At 51.1% G+C, this 15,122-nt stretch overlaps 2 protein-coding genes across 4 annotated transcripts in view; both read right to left on the bottom strand.

The window, feature by feature from the left end:
* DECR2 (2,4-dienoyl-CoA reductase 2) overlaps positions 1-4,855 on the bottom strand; it is a 39,505-nt gene extending 34,650 nt beyond the window's left edge. For 2 of the 3 annotated variants that reach the window (XM_024215104.3, XM_024215101.3), the window contains exons 1-4: positions 4,774-4,855; positions 4,307-4,416; positions 1,714-1,782; positions 369-420 (exon numbers count right to left, since the gene is read on the bottom strand). In XM_024215104.3, coding sequence (XP_024070872.2) covers positions 369-420; positions 1,714-1,782; positions 4,307-4,404 — 219 coding nt within the window. In that variant the 5' untranslated portion in view covers positions 4,405-4,416; positions 4,774-4,855. The remainder of the gene's footprint in view (positions 1-368; positions 421-1,713; positions 1,783-4,306; positions 4,417-4,773) is intronic. The other variant, XM_024215102.3, reaches the window with a different exon arrangement.
* Positions 4,856-14,067: 9,212 nt separating this feature from the next.
* The window catches only part of LOC112117191 (nucleoside diphosphate kinase, mitochondrial-like), an 8,138-nt gene continuing 7,083 nt past the window's right edge, over positions 14,068-15,122 (bottom strand). Inside the window, exons 4-5 of the mRNA XM_024215096.3 lie at positions 14,924-15,036; positions 14,068-14,501 (exon numbers count right to left, since the gene is read on the bottom strand). Of these exons, the coding sequence (XP_024070864.1) occupies positions 14,381-14,501; positions 14,924-15,036 (234 nt within the window). The 3' untranslated portion in view covers positions 14,068-14,380. The remainder of the gene's footprint in view (positions 14,502-14,923; positions 15,037-15,122) is intronic.

Below are 15,122 nucleotides of genomic sequence, written 5' to 3'. Positions count from 1 at the left end.
TCCTTGTTCTGTTTCCAGTGCTCCATCCAGTCCTGCTGTAAGTAACTCAAGCACTGAAACTTCCACCACTACCCTTGGAAGACTAATCCAAAATGCAACAGATCTCACCAAGAGGAATTCTTAGCTCAGCCTTATCCTAATACTCCTTGTCATACCCCCTCAGCTCACTGGTTATCTTTCGGATACTGAGGTGCCTGGAACGGACCATACTCCTCGAGATGTGCATGGAGACAAAAGAGGGTGGAGTTCATTAGGTGTTTAGTACCACCATGCCTTACTGCCCCTATCGTATTCTGGTCTCTTTGGAAATATGCAAAAATGGTCTTGGATTTCCCAGCTCCTGCCCCACCAGACTCCCATCTACTCACCTCAGCTACTCTCTGCAAGTTCCTGCTGGCAATGATTGTACAGCAGCCATGCCTGCAAAGAAACCCCAATGGGGACACTGAATGCCTCGTACAGACCGCACACAGCTCCTCTACCTCAAAATCTTTACAGAGATTAATTGTCACACCCACAGTGGCTTAGTAAACCTGAAACTGAGCTCTGCCACAGGAATGCCTAGGAATTTCTCACCACAGTGTTTTCAGGGGAAGGAGACAGGTTGAGCTCACTTCTCTTTTCTATAGTGTTTGAGAGCAAGTGGTATTATTCATGATGTGCCTTCCACTCTCCACAATGGGCATCTGGCAAAGGTAAGTTGGCTCCCTCTTTCTTTCTGAAAGATCTAGTCTAGCTCAGACAGAAGTTAAAGGCAGGATGCAGGAATCACCGGGTGAGGTCTTCTGGCCTGTGTTATCAAGGTCAGACTATATGATGAGAATGCTTCCTTCTGGCCCTAAAATCTATGCATCAGTAACAGTGCATAGGGGATTCATCATCCGAAGAAAAGTACAACAGGAAATTGTAGCAAAGAGAGCCCGACAGGGCTCAGCATGGGAGCGAATTCAGTGTTCAATCCATAGCGTGCTCAGGTTAAATTAAATCAGAGTTAGAAGGCTATTACAAATGTTACCAAAAGTAAAGATACTATTACACAGTTATTCTGGAGAGCAACCAGATTACAGAGTAAAGTGTCCAGAAAGCACAGAGAGGAATGGCCAGCAATGACGGACATTCATTAGAATTTAATTTAGCACCAACAATATGTTCAGTGCACAAAAGTAAAGAGATTTAAACAAGTTAGATGGTTAACATGACCAGAGAAGTCTCTCTCTGCATTTGATACAATCTAACTGGCAGGATCTGAAAGACGGGAATGGAACACAAGCATTCCTCCAATCATCCATCTGGCTTATATGATGGATCCTCTCTGGACAAGCTATACATATCAGAATATACAAAGGATACAGCACAGATGCCATGGAGTGATTTTACTTTATGTTTTTAAGATATTTGCTATGAAAATATATGAGCACCAGCTGTTTGAACATGAAAAACTGTGCTGGAAAGCACAAGAGAATGGCCTCTCTCAATAGATTTTGGTATGTACAAAGCTAGCTGGGATCCAGCAGCAAAATGAAAAGTCACAAAAATCAAAGTTAGGCTTTTCCAAAGGGCGAGTTCAGGAATCAGACAAAAGCTATACTGAGGGAAATATTCTGGGCTGGTTCAGCTAAACGACAAATGGAGGAAGCTGGGGAATATGAAAGTAGAGGAAGCAGATGGGGTGGACTGGGAACAAAACTGTCATGGAAGATCAGAGATCCATACCTCATGAAAACCTCTGCTACACGGAATCCAATCCCAGAGCCGCCTCCAGTGATGAACGCAACTTTGCCCCTGTTGGCAGAGGAAGTAAAGCCGTTCAAAGCCAAACTCTCACATGGAATTCATCTAGATGTTTCCCTGCCTCAGTCATGGAGGGCAACAATTCTGATCAAAGCCAAAGACACAGCGGTGACGGTAAGTGCATGCACAGCAATCTCACGGAAGCAACAAATACCCTAGCCCCTGGAGTTAGACAGTGGACTGTTGGCATGGGGGCTGCTTTAGGAAGCAGATCAGATACTAGCACTCACCATGTTAAATAGCATGCTCAGGATACTTAGTCCCAGACTCCAAATGTAGGGGTCAGTTTCGAGACACTCCTGAGGTTGAATCTACTGAGGCAGCAATGTCCATCTGCTATAGCAATCTGTCTGTCTGCAGAAACCCTTCCATAGAGAGGGCAGTTCTCAAGCATCTTCACTGATGACACAGTACTTTTAAATCTATAAATGGGGATGTTAATCCAAATCCAAGGGGCTGAATAACATTAGGAATCATAGAATCATAGAATATCAGGGTTGGAAGGGACCTCAAGAGGTCATCTAGTCCAACCCCTAGCTCAAAGCAGGACCAATTCCCAACTAAATCATCCCAGCCAGGGCTTTGTCAAGCCGGGCCTTAAAAACCTCCAAGGAAGGAGACTCCACCACCTCCCTAGGTAACGCATTCCAGTGCTTCACCACCCTCCTAGTGAAATAGTGTTTCCTAATATCCAACCTGGACCTCCCCCACTGCAACTTGAGACCATTGCTCCTTGTTCTGTCATCTGCCACCACTGAGAACAGCCGAGCTCCATCCTCTTTGGAACCCCCCTTCAGGTAGTTGAAGGCTGCTATCAAATCCCCCCTCATTCTTCTCTTCTGGAGACTAAACAATCCCAGTTCCCTCAGCCGCTCCTCATAAGTCATGTGCTCCAGACCCCTAATCATTTTTGTTGCCCTCCGCTGGACTCTTTCCAATTTTTCCACATCCTTCTTGTAGTGTGGGGCCCAAAACTGGACACAGTATTCCAGATGAGGCCTCACCAATGTCGAATAAAGGGGAACGATCACGTTCCTCGATCTGCTGGCAATGCCCCTACTTATACAGCCCAAAATGCCGTTAGCCTTCTTGGCAACAAGAGCACACTGTTGACTCATATCCAGCTTCTTGTCCACTGTGACCCCTAGGTCCTTTTCTGCAGAACTGCTACCTAGCCATTCGGTCCCTAGTCTGTAGCAGTGCATGGGATTCTTCCGTCCTAAGTGCAGGACTCTGCACTTATCCTTGTTGAACCTCATCAGGTTTTTTTTGGCCCAATCCTCTAATTTGTCTAGGTCCCTCTGTATCCGATCCCTACCCTCTAGTGTATCTACCACGCCTCCTAGTTTAGTGTCATCTGCAAACTTGCTGAGAGTGCAGTCCACACCATCCTCCAGATCATTAATAAAGATATTAAACAAAACCGGCCCCAGGACCGACCCTTGGGGCACTCCGCTTGAAACCGGCTGCCAACTAGACATGGAGCCATTGATCACTACCTGTTGAGCCCGACGATCTAGCCAGCTTTCTATCCACCTTACAGTCCATTCATCCAGCCCATACTTCTTTAACTTGGAATCTGAATCTATACGTGCTAAGAGAAGAGTAATTAAATCTCAAGCTTCAAGATATGAGCTGACCACCAGAGGTGGCGGAAGGAACATCCCTTCCCACATATGCAGCACTGGACAGTAGGCTAGAGGTCTTCAGCTATATGAGTGGAGGGGTCAACTTTCTCTGAAGCATAAATTTAGATCATAATATCTTTGCAGCAGAAACCTATAGACAGAGCCGTCCCTTGGATAGGGCGAATCGGGGCGACCGCTTCGGGCCCCGGGCTTTGAAGGGGGGGTTCCGACCAGTGCAATTGGCTGTCGTGGTCGGTCCCGGAAGAGACGAATCCATCACTTCCGCCCTGGGCCCCGCACTCCCCTAGGGATAGCCCTGCCTGTAGAGTATAAGCTACCCTATTTATATAGGGCAGAAACATGGCCTAATGGATAGAGCACTGGACTGGGACTCAGGAGACCTGGATTCTATCCTGACTTTGCCACTAGCCAGCTGAGTCACTTTGTGAGAGTCACTTCACCCTACAGTGCCTCAGTCTCCCCATCAGTAAAACGGGGATAATGACATTGACCACCTTTGAGATATATTGATGAATAGCACTATATATTAATTTATCACCACATGTGAAGGACCACACACACTTGTGTGCTGTACAAATAAAGAGAATCATGTTGGCCATGGCCAGAAGCACAATACTGGATCTGATGGACCAGTGGCCAGCTGTGATATAACAAATCCTACATTCCTAAATAAAAAGACAATTCCTGGGAGGACCTCCCAGAAAAACACCCTCCCCCACTTTTCAGGCTGAAAGGCGTGAGGCAGGGTTGTTATGGTACACAGGACAGGAGCAAAGTGCAGATAACCATTGACTAGTACAGGTCATGGGCCAGAGAACAGCTAGGATGTTTGGGGCCCAGAAATAGCCGCTTCTCCCTGCACTCACTTGAGGATATCCGGGCTGAAGAGGTAGGAATAGTCCTGGAGACAGTCATCTGTGTCAACGTCAGGCGGCGGCTGGCAAGCAGAGCCGGGCTGGGACATGGCTTCCCTGCACTGCAACGGAGCGAGACAGGGTCAGGCACAAGCCACGAGCTCGACAGGGGCAAGGGGAAGCCCCAGGGGAGAGCGCCCCTTGCCAGTGCTGCCCGCCTACATGTCCAGCCTGCTCTCCCGTGCACCGCCTCCCACCCAGGACGGCCCATGCCAGCCTGCCCCAGCCCGCTAGCGCTCGCCAGCCTCGGCCACTCTGGCTACCAGCCCACCGGGTACTGCCCAGCGTCACGGTGAGGGGCTCTCGCGGGGGCTGGGGAGCCGCACGGCGCACCCCCACCCGGGAGGACTCCCTGGGGCGCGCACCCCAGCAAAGGGCTCCCTGGCCTGGGGCACGGGGGAAGCCTGCTCGGGACGCACCTCGCACCCACCGTGAGCTGGATCTCTCCCGCCTCCAGTGCACTGCGCCTGCGCACCGGCTGGCTCCGCGCGGGGCACACCGGGATTTGTAGTCCTACAGGGCATTCTGGGGCTCGTATTCCCGCTCTGGCCTCCTTCCCCGTTGGAGGGGGAGCGGGTGGTGTTTATCGAGGCGCATGCGCGCTGCTCGCCTTGCTGTGGGGTGGTGGCGGCTGTGCTGTCTGAGGGAGCCCCCTCCCGCGAGCCGTGCGGGGAAGCGGGGCACACGGCATAGTGTCCCCGGGCCTGCCCAGAGCGTGGCGAAAGGACCTAGCCACGAACACACACACCCCGGTTTCCAGGCCAGGCTGATGCCCCCTCCCGCCCCCAGCGGGGCACAGACACCCCCCTCCAGCGGAGACTGAGCAGGGAGCCCTACCCTGTCCCGGCGGCAGAGGCGCAGCTCTGGGTCCATCGTTGGCAATAACTGGCACCAAGGAAGCCTGCGGCAGACCCAGGAACAGACCCCTGCTCTATCACTAGGCAACACTGCCTCCCCAGCTAATGTTATGTGTATTTATCATACTCATTAACATGTCCAACTTGAGATGAATTGATCACTTGGGTCTTCTCTCTCCTCCCATCAGGCCCACACAAGAACCTCTAGGAGCTGATTTGAGAAAGTCCATGCAGAAAAGAGATTGATAAAATCCCTGTCCTACCAGAGAGTCTGATTTAAGGTCTTGCATCTGAAGAAGTGGGTTTTTTACCCACGAAAGCTTACGCCCAAATAAATCTGTTAGTCTTTAAGGTGCCACCGGACTCCTTATTGCTTTTGTGGAAACAGACTAACACGGCTACCTCCTGATACTTGATTTAAGGTTAGTAGCTGTCATTCAAATATCCCTTTGCTTTGTTTCCAGGGGGAACATCCACATTGCTGATCTTCACGTGGTCCCCATCTCCACATGTGTAGGGATCATGGGATGTAACCCTCAACAATGGTTTTCTTTTTTCCCTTACTTTTGCTTGTGCTAGGGGAGGGGCTGTACAATACAGTCTAGTACAGGGGTGGGCAAACTTTTTGGCCTTAGGGCCACATCTGGGTATGGAAATTGTATGGCGGGCCATGAATGCTCACAAAATTGGGGTTGGAGTTCGGGGGGGGGTGAGAGCTCTGGCTGGGGGTATGAGCTCTGGGGTGGGGCCAGAAAAGAGGAGTTCAGGGTGTGGGAGGGGGCTCTGGGCTGGGGCAGAGGGTTAGAGTGCAGGGGGGCATGAGGGCTCTGACTAGAGGTGCAGGCTCTGGCGTGGGGATGATGGATTTGGGGTGTAGGAAGGTACTCCAGGCTGGGACCGAGGGTTCGGAGGGTAGGAGAGGGATCAGGGCTGGGGCAGAGGCATGGGGCGGGAGTGTGGGGTAAGGGCTCTGGTTGGGGGTGCAGGCTCTGGAGTGGGGCCAGAAATGAGAAGTTCTGGGTGTGGGAGGGGTCTCTGGGCTGGGGCAGGGGGTTGGAGTGTGGGGGGAGGAAGGGAGGGCTTCGGCTGGGGGTGCAGCTTCTGGGGTGGGGTGGGGCGGGGCGGGGATGAGGGGTTTGGGGTGCAGGAGGGTGCTCCGGGCTGGGACTGAGGGGTTCAGGCGGAGGGGGATAAGGGCTGGCGCAGGGGGTTGGAGAACGGAAGGGGGTCAGGGGTGCCGGCTCTGGGCGGTGCTTACCTCAAGCAGCTCCCGGAAGCAGCGGCATGTCCCCTCTCCAGTCCTACACGGAGACACGGCCAGGCAGCTCTGCGCGCTGCCCCGTCTGCAGGCACCGCCCCTGCAGCTCCCATTGGCCACAGTTCCTGGCCAATGGGAGCTGCGGGAGCGGCACCTGCAGATGGGGCAATGCGCGGAGCCCCCTGGCTGCCCCTAAATGTAGGAGCCAGAGGGGGGACATGCCGCTGCTTCCAGGAGCTGTGGCGCGCAGAGCAGCCCCCAACCCCACTCCCCAGCTGGAACGCGGGAGTGGGGCAAGCCCCAGACCCCACTCCCCAGCGGGAGCTTGAGGGCTGGATTAAATCGGCTGGTGGGCCGGATGTGGCCCGCAGGCTGTAGTTTGCCCACCCCTGGTCTAGTATGACACTGAACAAAACTGATTCGTGATCCAAAGAATGGCCCAGATCTAAACAGTCCCACCCTTCCCAACTGTCCCTTCTCTGGCAGTGGCCAGATGAGAACCCCAGATCCAAACAGCTTAAAATTTAGGGAAGATTTGGACCTGGATTTGGATGTTTCTACTCTGGCCCAAATCAAACATTTATTCTAACACATCTGTCTTCTCTCTTCACCTGTCCCTTCTGCTCCTCCCTCCAGTTTACATACTAATTCCCAAAGGAAACCACACAGTGCTTGAATAAGGTACCATTTGATTGGCTTAAGCATTTTCACCTAGTTCCATTTTCTTTAGGATGCATCTAACGGCACTAAACTGAGCTTTTATTGTTGAGAATTTTGAAATAATATGCATGTTTGCCATTGAAATTGCATAGCCTGTATTGCTTCAGAACTGTTCCATTCCAACCTTTATCACTTTTACGGTCTTATTAACCTTAGATGCTGAGCTGTAAAGTTTAAAAAAAAAACTATAAAGTCAAAGAGAGAATTTTAAATCAAACGAGGAAATGTGTTTAAGGTTTACTGGTCGGGGAGGGGATGGCTCAGGGATTGACAGTGGGAGAAAGAACTCAAAACATAACAACATTGAACAGTTCATCATATCCCTCTCAGGGAAATTGAGGCACTGGGAAGTTTGCCAAAGTTACACAGTGAGTCGACCGCAGAACTAGGCCCCAGGTCAGGTCTGAAATGACTAGCTACGCACAGATGCAAAGACAACGCCGGAGGGAGTCCACAGTTCCTAATAAAAACTAACTATGCTGCTCTTGGCAAAAGGGTGATAAATGTTTTTATGACTTACAGTACATTTAAGCACTAAAGAAGGCTCTGTGGAGCTTAGTGGTGTTGAGCTATGCACTGTAAGTTGTCCATCCTACAGCACAGGATGGGGGCCTTTCTGCTCTAGCGCCCAGGAGATACGAGTAGTACATAACATTATGGGCTCAATGGAGGAATTACTAGGTAAGGTTCTCTGGCGTGTGTGGTGCTGAATTTCAGATTAGATCAGTAGTTCTCAAACTGTGGGTCAGGACCAGTGTTCCCTCTAATTTTTCCCACCCATGTGCGGGATGAATTTTGTTATGTGCACCAATATGGAGGTGATGTGTGTCACCTCCCCTTCATATTGGTGCACATAACAAAATTCATGTGGTGGGAGTGGGGCCGAGGGGTTCGAAGTATGGGAGGGGGCTCAGGGCTGGGGCAGAGGGTTGGGGTGCAGAGGTGTGAGGGCTCCAGCTGGGGGTGTGGGCTCTGGGGTGGGGCCGGGAATGAGGGGTTTGGGGTTCAGGAGGGTGCTCAGGGGCTATGCACGGAGAGAGGACTCCCCCCAGCTCTCTCTTCCCGCAGCAGCACCTGGGCTGGGAGGGAGAGGCGCCTCTCCCCGCTGCAGCAGCTCTGGGGTTGGGGCTGCAGGATAGGCGCCCCACCCCAGGCCCCAGCAAGTCCGGGCTGGGGGAGGGCCACCCTGGGCGCGCCTGGGTCTGGGCCACCCCTGGGCTGCACCACCCTGGCCACAGCTGGGGCTGGGCTGCCCCGCCCCAACCATGGCTGGGCCTGATCCGGCCGCACCGCCCCAGCAGGTCTGGGTGACCCGGCCGCGGCTGGGTCCAGGCTGCTCTGGCCGTGCCTGGGGCCGGCCCGGGCCGCACCATACCAGAGTTGGTGCTGGGTGAGGGGTGCCCCATGTCCTGGTCACAGCATGTTGGGGGTCAGGCTAGGTGGGGACAAGGAGAGGAGCGCCCCTCCCCCATCGGGTCCCTAGGCGGGTTCTTTGAACGCCTGCGTGGCACTAAATAGGCTGCTGCGTGGCCTCGCAGTTTACAGGGAACTTAGGTCAGGAGGACCCCGAAGTGGGTCAGGACCCAGTTTTAATGGGATTGCCAGGGCTGCTGTTAGACTTGCTGGAGCCCAGGGCCGAAGCCAATGCCTGGGGTGGTGTAGTAATTTTTGTTGGCAGAAGGGGTCGCGGTGCAATGAAGTTTGAGAACCTCTGGACTAGATGATCAGAATGGTCCCTTCTGGCATTAAACTCCATGAACCTCCTGTGCTCTAACTACTAGATAAGAGCTACTCTCCCTCACCTGCGGGTGTTGGTTCTAATCCAGCCCAGCCTAGCAGTGCCGGAAGGTCATTTACCATCCGATAGCTGTTAGGAAGCATGTGCAGGGTAAGTGGAGGGCCTAGGTCTAGTTCACAGGGGACAGGTATTCCCACCACAAAGACACAACCAACTGGTACTAGCTGGCCCCTTGCTTAGCAGCCACTATAGAAAGGAGAGTAAGAGAAGAAGGGATGAAAATTAAAGTAGAAAAAGAAATAATGAAAAGCAAACTATAGAACACACACAAATAAGCCCAGAAGGATCTTTCTTCAAAGAATAAAAGGAACCACTAAGCCAGTTAAAATGAAAGTGGATACCATATGGTGGGGATAAAGAAAGAACGTTGTTAAACAGTTACTTTGCTTTTGTCTTTTCTGAGGAGATGGGAAGAAAAATAACAAAGTCAGGGATCAGGTTCTCAGAGGGGAGCCAGGCAGGGTACCGATAAGAGAATGGGTTATACAAAGTTTAGCTGTTCTTAAAGCAGCAGTTGTGGGTTGCATGCCCACCTGAGCTGTAAAGGAGCCAAGAGGGGAAACCAGCAAAGCTTCACAGCAACAGACACTAGTAAAACCGCATTCGAGAGGTCTTGGAGGGACTGGACAGCAGACTGATAACTCCAAAGGCAAGAGTCAAAACAAGAAACTACAGAGCAGTGAGTTTACTGTGTAGTATTGGGGAAAGCTTAGAAGCCATGGCAAGGGCTGGAGGGAGAACCCCTGGAAAAGTAATTTGCTAGGGGGTAGTCAGTGTGGATTCAGGCGTGGTAGGTGTGGCAGTCTGGACTCTTATTTTCACCTTTTTCCCAAGACTATGATAAATTTTGCGTAACGTATGCCTTGTAAGGTATCATTTGAAAACCCAATCTGCTGAACATTATTGTCCTGGTAAAATGTGTGTCAACATTGTATGTAAAGTTTTAAAATTCTACTGTATGACATTGCTGAATATGTTCCAAGTTTAGAAAAACAGCTTCAGACCATTTCCCCAGAGAAGAAAGGCTAGCCACCACCTCAGCCAGGTGTCAACATAATCAAATGGACTATCACCAAGTCAAATAGCCATTATTTGGCAGGAAGACGCGTGTGGGTGAGAAATTTACATATTGGCAAAGAAACAGACCAACTGTCGCCTGAAGCCCAGTAAGAGAGGATCCTCAAAGAGAAGAGAAAGATATAAGGATAGAGAACACACAACACAAATGACATCTCTCCTCCCTTTCTTTCTGCTCAGAGCATCAACAACACCTGAAAGAACATTGAAGTGGGGGAGGGATCCTGGCTGGGAAGCTTCCCTCCAGTAAAGACTGCAAAAGGCAGGTAGTGAGAAAACCCTTTGCTTTGAATTCATTTAGCTTTCTAAGTTAGCTATTCGTTTGCATTTTATCTTTTATTTTCTTTGTAAACAGTTCTGACTTGTATGTCTCATTACTTGTAACCACTTAACATCTATCTATTGATAGTTGATAAACTTTATTTTATTGTTTTATCTAAACCAGTGTGTTTGGATTGAAGTGTTGGGGAACCTCCACTTGAAATGACCTATCCTCGAGAGGGTTTGTGCATATCATTATCTGTTAATGAAATGATGGACTTTCTATGAGCTTGTATTGTCCAGAAGGAGGGATCTGGGCAGTACACAATGCATATTTCTGGGGACAAAGTCTGGAACTGGGAGTTTGCTGATGTCGTTCTGTAATATAATGCAGGAATGGCTGGCTAGAAGCACTCTTATAATTCAGCTGGGAATGATTTTGAATGCTGGAGGCTGTGTGAGAGGAGGCCAGAAGTGGTTGCTCTCACAGCAAAGCAGTGTAAAAAGCACCCCAGATTGGAGAATTGAGGTGACACAGCTGTCCATCAGTCCAGATTGTACCCTCGGTAATGTCATAGGAGGTCATGCTTAACTAACTGCTGCAGTTTTGGGAACATAATGCTGTCAGGGTGAATAAGGGATATTCAGAGGCTGGAGAATACCTAGACTTTCAAAAGGTGGTGGATGGGTTTTGAAAAGAGGATTTGCTGATGCTACTGAAGTCTGAGTCGCAGCAAACGGCAAGGAACACTGCAATCCGATTCCAAAGGATTTGGAGTGTTTTATAGGATTGGGGGTGGAAGGCAAATGCAGCTCAATCCCCAGGCAAGAAAGTTACAATTAAGACCCTCTAATAGATGTTCAAGTAAAAGCCTAAATGGTTGAAGATGGGAAATTTGCAGTTCCAGCACGAGCCCTGCCTTTGCACCCACCTCCTTCCCTCTCTCCACCTGTGGGCTGGAGCCCCCCACTGATCCCCAGAGAAAGCCATCCCTCTGTTTTGCTGGGTGTGTGATCTCCATTAGTATGGTATTTAGCTGTAGACCAGGGGTTCTCAAACTGGGGGTTGGGACCCCTCAGGGTGTCGTGAGGTTATTATGTGGGGGGTCGCGAGCGGTCAGCCTCCACCCCAAACCCCACTTTGCCTCCAGCATTTATAATGGTGTTAAATATATAAAAAGTGTTTTTAATTTATAAGGGGGTCACACTCAGAGGCTTGCTATGTAAAAGGGGTCACCAGTACAAAAGTTTGAGAATCACTGCATAGACCAGGCTCCCACCCTTCCAGCCTCTACTGGGAAACAGAATGTAATTGCAAGCAGGCAGAACACAACTGATTGCTGGAGCAATACACAAGACCCAGAGGGACTGGATAGCAGAATAAGAGACACACTGGGTGCATCCAACCTCTTCAGGCTTTATCACATGACTTGTTGATTGACCTGAATGGGCCTGCACTCTGGCAGTGACAGATGCTGGCTGCGGTCTCAGGCACAAGGAAGCACGACTTCTACACAGCCTGCTGTCTCGTGGGTGTGTGGCCAGTATTTGTGGCATGGAGGAGGTCTGTGGAGCGTGTGTGGTGTGAATTCACAGTCCCTCGAGGGAGAGTGAAAGCGAGAGGTACAGTGGGGTTTCCAGGCCATGCAAGGAGGAGGGAAAAGGAAGATGGGCTCTCCAGCCCATCGTGGGATGGTGGATGAAGGAGGGTGTCAGGACTGCATACGACAGGTAAGATATTTTATTTATTTGGATCGAAACCCTCCACCCCAAAGAAGGCCCTTCCAGGCAGTACTTGTGCCATAGATTTATAAGAGGCGTTACAAACCACAGCCCCTGAAATCAGCAGCATTTTCCCTTCCCCACCCCAGCTACACCTTGTTCTAATCAGCAGCATAGATCAGAACTCCCCTCCCACCTGGACAGACTCAGCTCCCCTACACTGCCCCCTCAACAGGTCTGGAGGGTCACCGGGTTTAGGCTGTTCTGGACATTGGCTGGGGGATGACTCCTTTCTTTCCGAAGGAAAAGGGAACGATACAGAGAGCGCTTTGCCAGCTGCTGCCTCTGTGTTGTAAACTTTAGATTGTGAGCACTCAGTGACAGGAACTGTCCCACGCTATGGGTCTGGACAGTGCCCAGCACAAAGGGGCTTTGATTTCAGCTGGAGCCTCTGGGCACTATCATCAATTTAAACAATATCAGCAAGTAGGTTACATCAAGAGCTCCCCTGATCATCTCAGTCATGGCAGCATGATTCAGGGGGAAAGGGGGCTTCTCCAGCAGGAAGGTCCCAGGCTGCTGGCAGCTTTCGAGCTCCTGCAATATGAGATACTGTAGTCTTTGTAGTCACAGTGGGATGGTGGGACAAGTGGATGATCAAATCTTTGCTTACTATGGAGTGGGTGGCTGCTGCACTCTTCAAAATGTGGGCCTGTGGCCCATAGTAAATGTGAACATAGGGTACTGTGGGCAAGACAAAGGGGTGTCCAGCCTATATGTGGATGGCAGAAATCTCCATCAGCATCAGATACCCTATGACACAAGGAGTTCATAAAAGCCTACCAACAGTTCATGAGAAGACAAGACAGCTTATTATCACTCGACCACAGCCGTGGCAAAATCCTGAGCAGCCGAACTGTACCAACAGAAGCCATGCATCTGAAGAAGTGAGGTTTTTACCCACGAAAGCTTATGCCCAAATAAATCTGTTAGTCTTTAAGGTGCCACCAGACTCCTTGTTGTTTTTGTACCAACAGTAAAACACCAGGCCACACTGCTACACCTCTGAGCTCAGCATCACCCAATGCAAAGATTTGCTATCATACTGAACTGGGGGTGGGGGCAGGGAAGAGAATCAGCAAAGGTCTCTGAGCCCCCAAGCAGCAGAAACCACAACAGGACAGACAAGCACCCCCATGCCACCCCCGTTAGCATTTCCTGAGTCAGAGTGGTAGAGACCCTGGAAGTACTATGGGATGTCTGTGCTCCTTCTGGATTGTGAAGCCAAGTGAAAAACACCTGGGCCCATTCTGCACTGGTGTGGTCAATGTATCGCTCAAGCAGAGCAACAGCTCAGGGGGCCTAGAGCATGTGTCAGTCCAGCCAACACTCAGAATGAGAAGATCCACAGACCCCAAACCATCTCTTTAGCTACTGCCGGATTGTAAAACTTTCCTTGCTGGACTAGGTCACTGAGAAGTTCATGGCAAACTACCACCAGCAGCATCTAACTTTGGCCAGTATCCACTTGGCTGTGGCACAGATGCACACACGGGTGGTCTCATAGCTCTGGAGGAGGACGCGTTACCCAGGTGGACTCTATTGGATCCAGTCGATGGAGCTGTCCTTCAAAGGTTCTGCTCGCTGCCAGACAGATTCCCAGAGTGTCAGGACAGGCAGCTGCTCCTCCTCATCCACAGCCCACCTGCAGAATCCCACCAGACTCAGCCCTACCCACTCTCCTGCTCTGCCTCTCTGTCCAACCACTAGGGTGCATTGCCAACCTCAAATCAGCTGCCGATATGCTGATAGATATTGGGGACAGTGCCATCCACCCAGCTACCTCAGATTGTCCCACAATAATGGATCTGGGAAAAATCAGGGGTTTTGGGCTGGGTTGCCCCATGGCTACTCCATTTATGGGGCATGTTACAATAGAGGTGGTTGCTGGCCCCACAAGACACTCCCATCCTCACCCCACAAGAAGGGCAAGAAAACAAAAGAGGAAGGGAAACCAAAGTCACATTTGTAACAAATTAGGTTTTAATGTGAATCCTTCAAGGACTTAACCCCATCGTTCTTCCTTCATGCACATCAGATCTCCAAGGGCTTATTGGCACTAGGGTGACAAGAGGAGCTAGTCTGCCACATCTGGTAGTCAGCAAGGTGAAGGGAGGTGCGGCCCTCTAGTAGAGTCAACGCGAAGGAAGTGTGGCCTCCACCCTGCAGCGTCAGGACCTGCGGCATGCTCGCTGGGCCCCGAGGAGCTACAGAAAGGCAATGCTGTCAGAGGTAGTAGATTCTGGGCCAGGCAACGTGGACAGGAGAGGCCTTCAGAGCTGGTAAGTGTTACTGTAGTCACAGCAGTCCCAGTCCACCAACTCGCTGCTGTGAAACCACAAACTGATCTCCCTCTGGGCCGTCTCCACTGAGTCACTGGCGTGAACGATGTTCCTGCAGCCAAGAGAAACCTGCGATAAGGATGGCAGACATGCAGCCTCAAGGGCAGAACCTGGGTGCCCTTGGGGACATGGTCCTGCAGCCGAGACCCTTCCCCTTGCCTCTGGCCACCACAGATGCCCATGTCATAGCCTTAGTCACATAAGTGTTACTTCATTCCCCCCCAGCATCTTCAGTCCCCCCAGCATCTCCCCACAGTTTCATTAGCTACCCCCCTGTGAGTACTCTCCCCTCACCCCATGCCCTCTACAGTAATGCTGTCCGCAGATGGGTCTACAGGAGGCTCAAGACACAGACAGTCTCAGATGCCAGGGCGCTGCCAAGGAGGTTCAGGTCTGTGGGACTGCCCAGCATGGCACATGGCACTGCCCAGCATGCCAGAGTTAGTTGGCTGACTGGCTCGGTGCGGTTTGTACCTGCTGACGTGGATGCTGAAATCTCCCCGGATCGTCCCAGGCTTGGCTTCAGCGGAGTCGGTATCTCCTACCATGGCCCTGGAAGTCCTGACCACGTTGTAACCTTCCCAAACCTGCAATACACACAGGCTGTGTGAGCTGCGACAGGGCAAGCTGCACACACACAGGCTGTGTGAGCTGAGACAGGGCAAGCTGCACA

Source organism: Terrapene carolina, unplaced genomic scaffold (genome assembly GCF_002925995.2).
Source record: "Terrapene carolina triunguis isolate 2854851 unplaced genomic scaffold, T_m_triunguis-2.0 Scaffold695, whole genome shotgun sequence".
Classification (NCBI taxonomy): Eukaryota; Metazoa; Chordata; order Testudines; family Emydidae; genus Terrapene; species Terrapene triunguis.
This window is presented reverse-complemented; position numbering and strand designations above follow the sequence as displayed.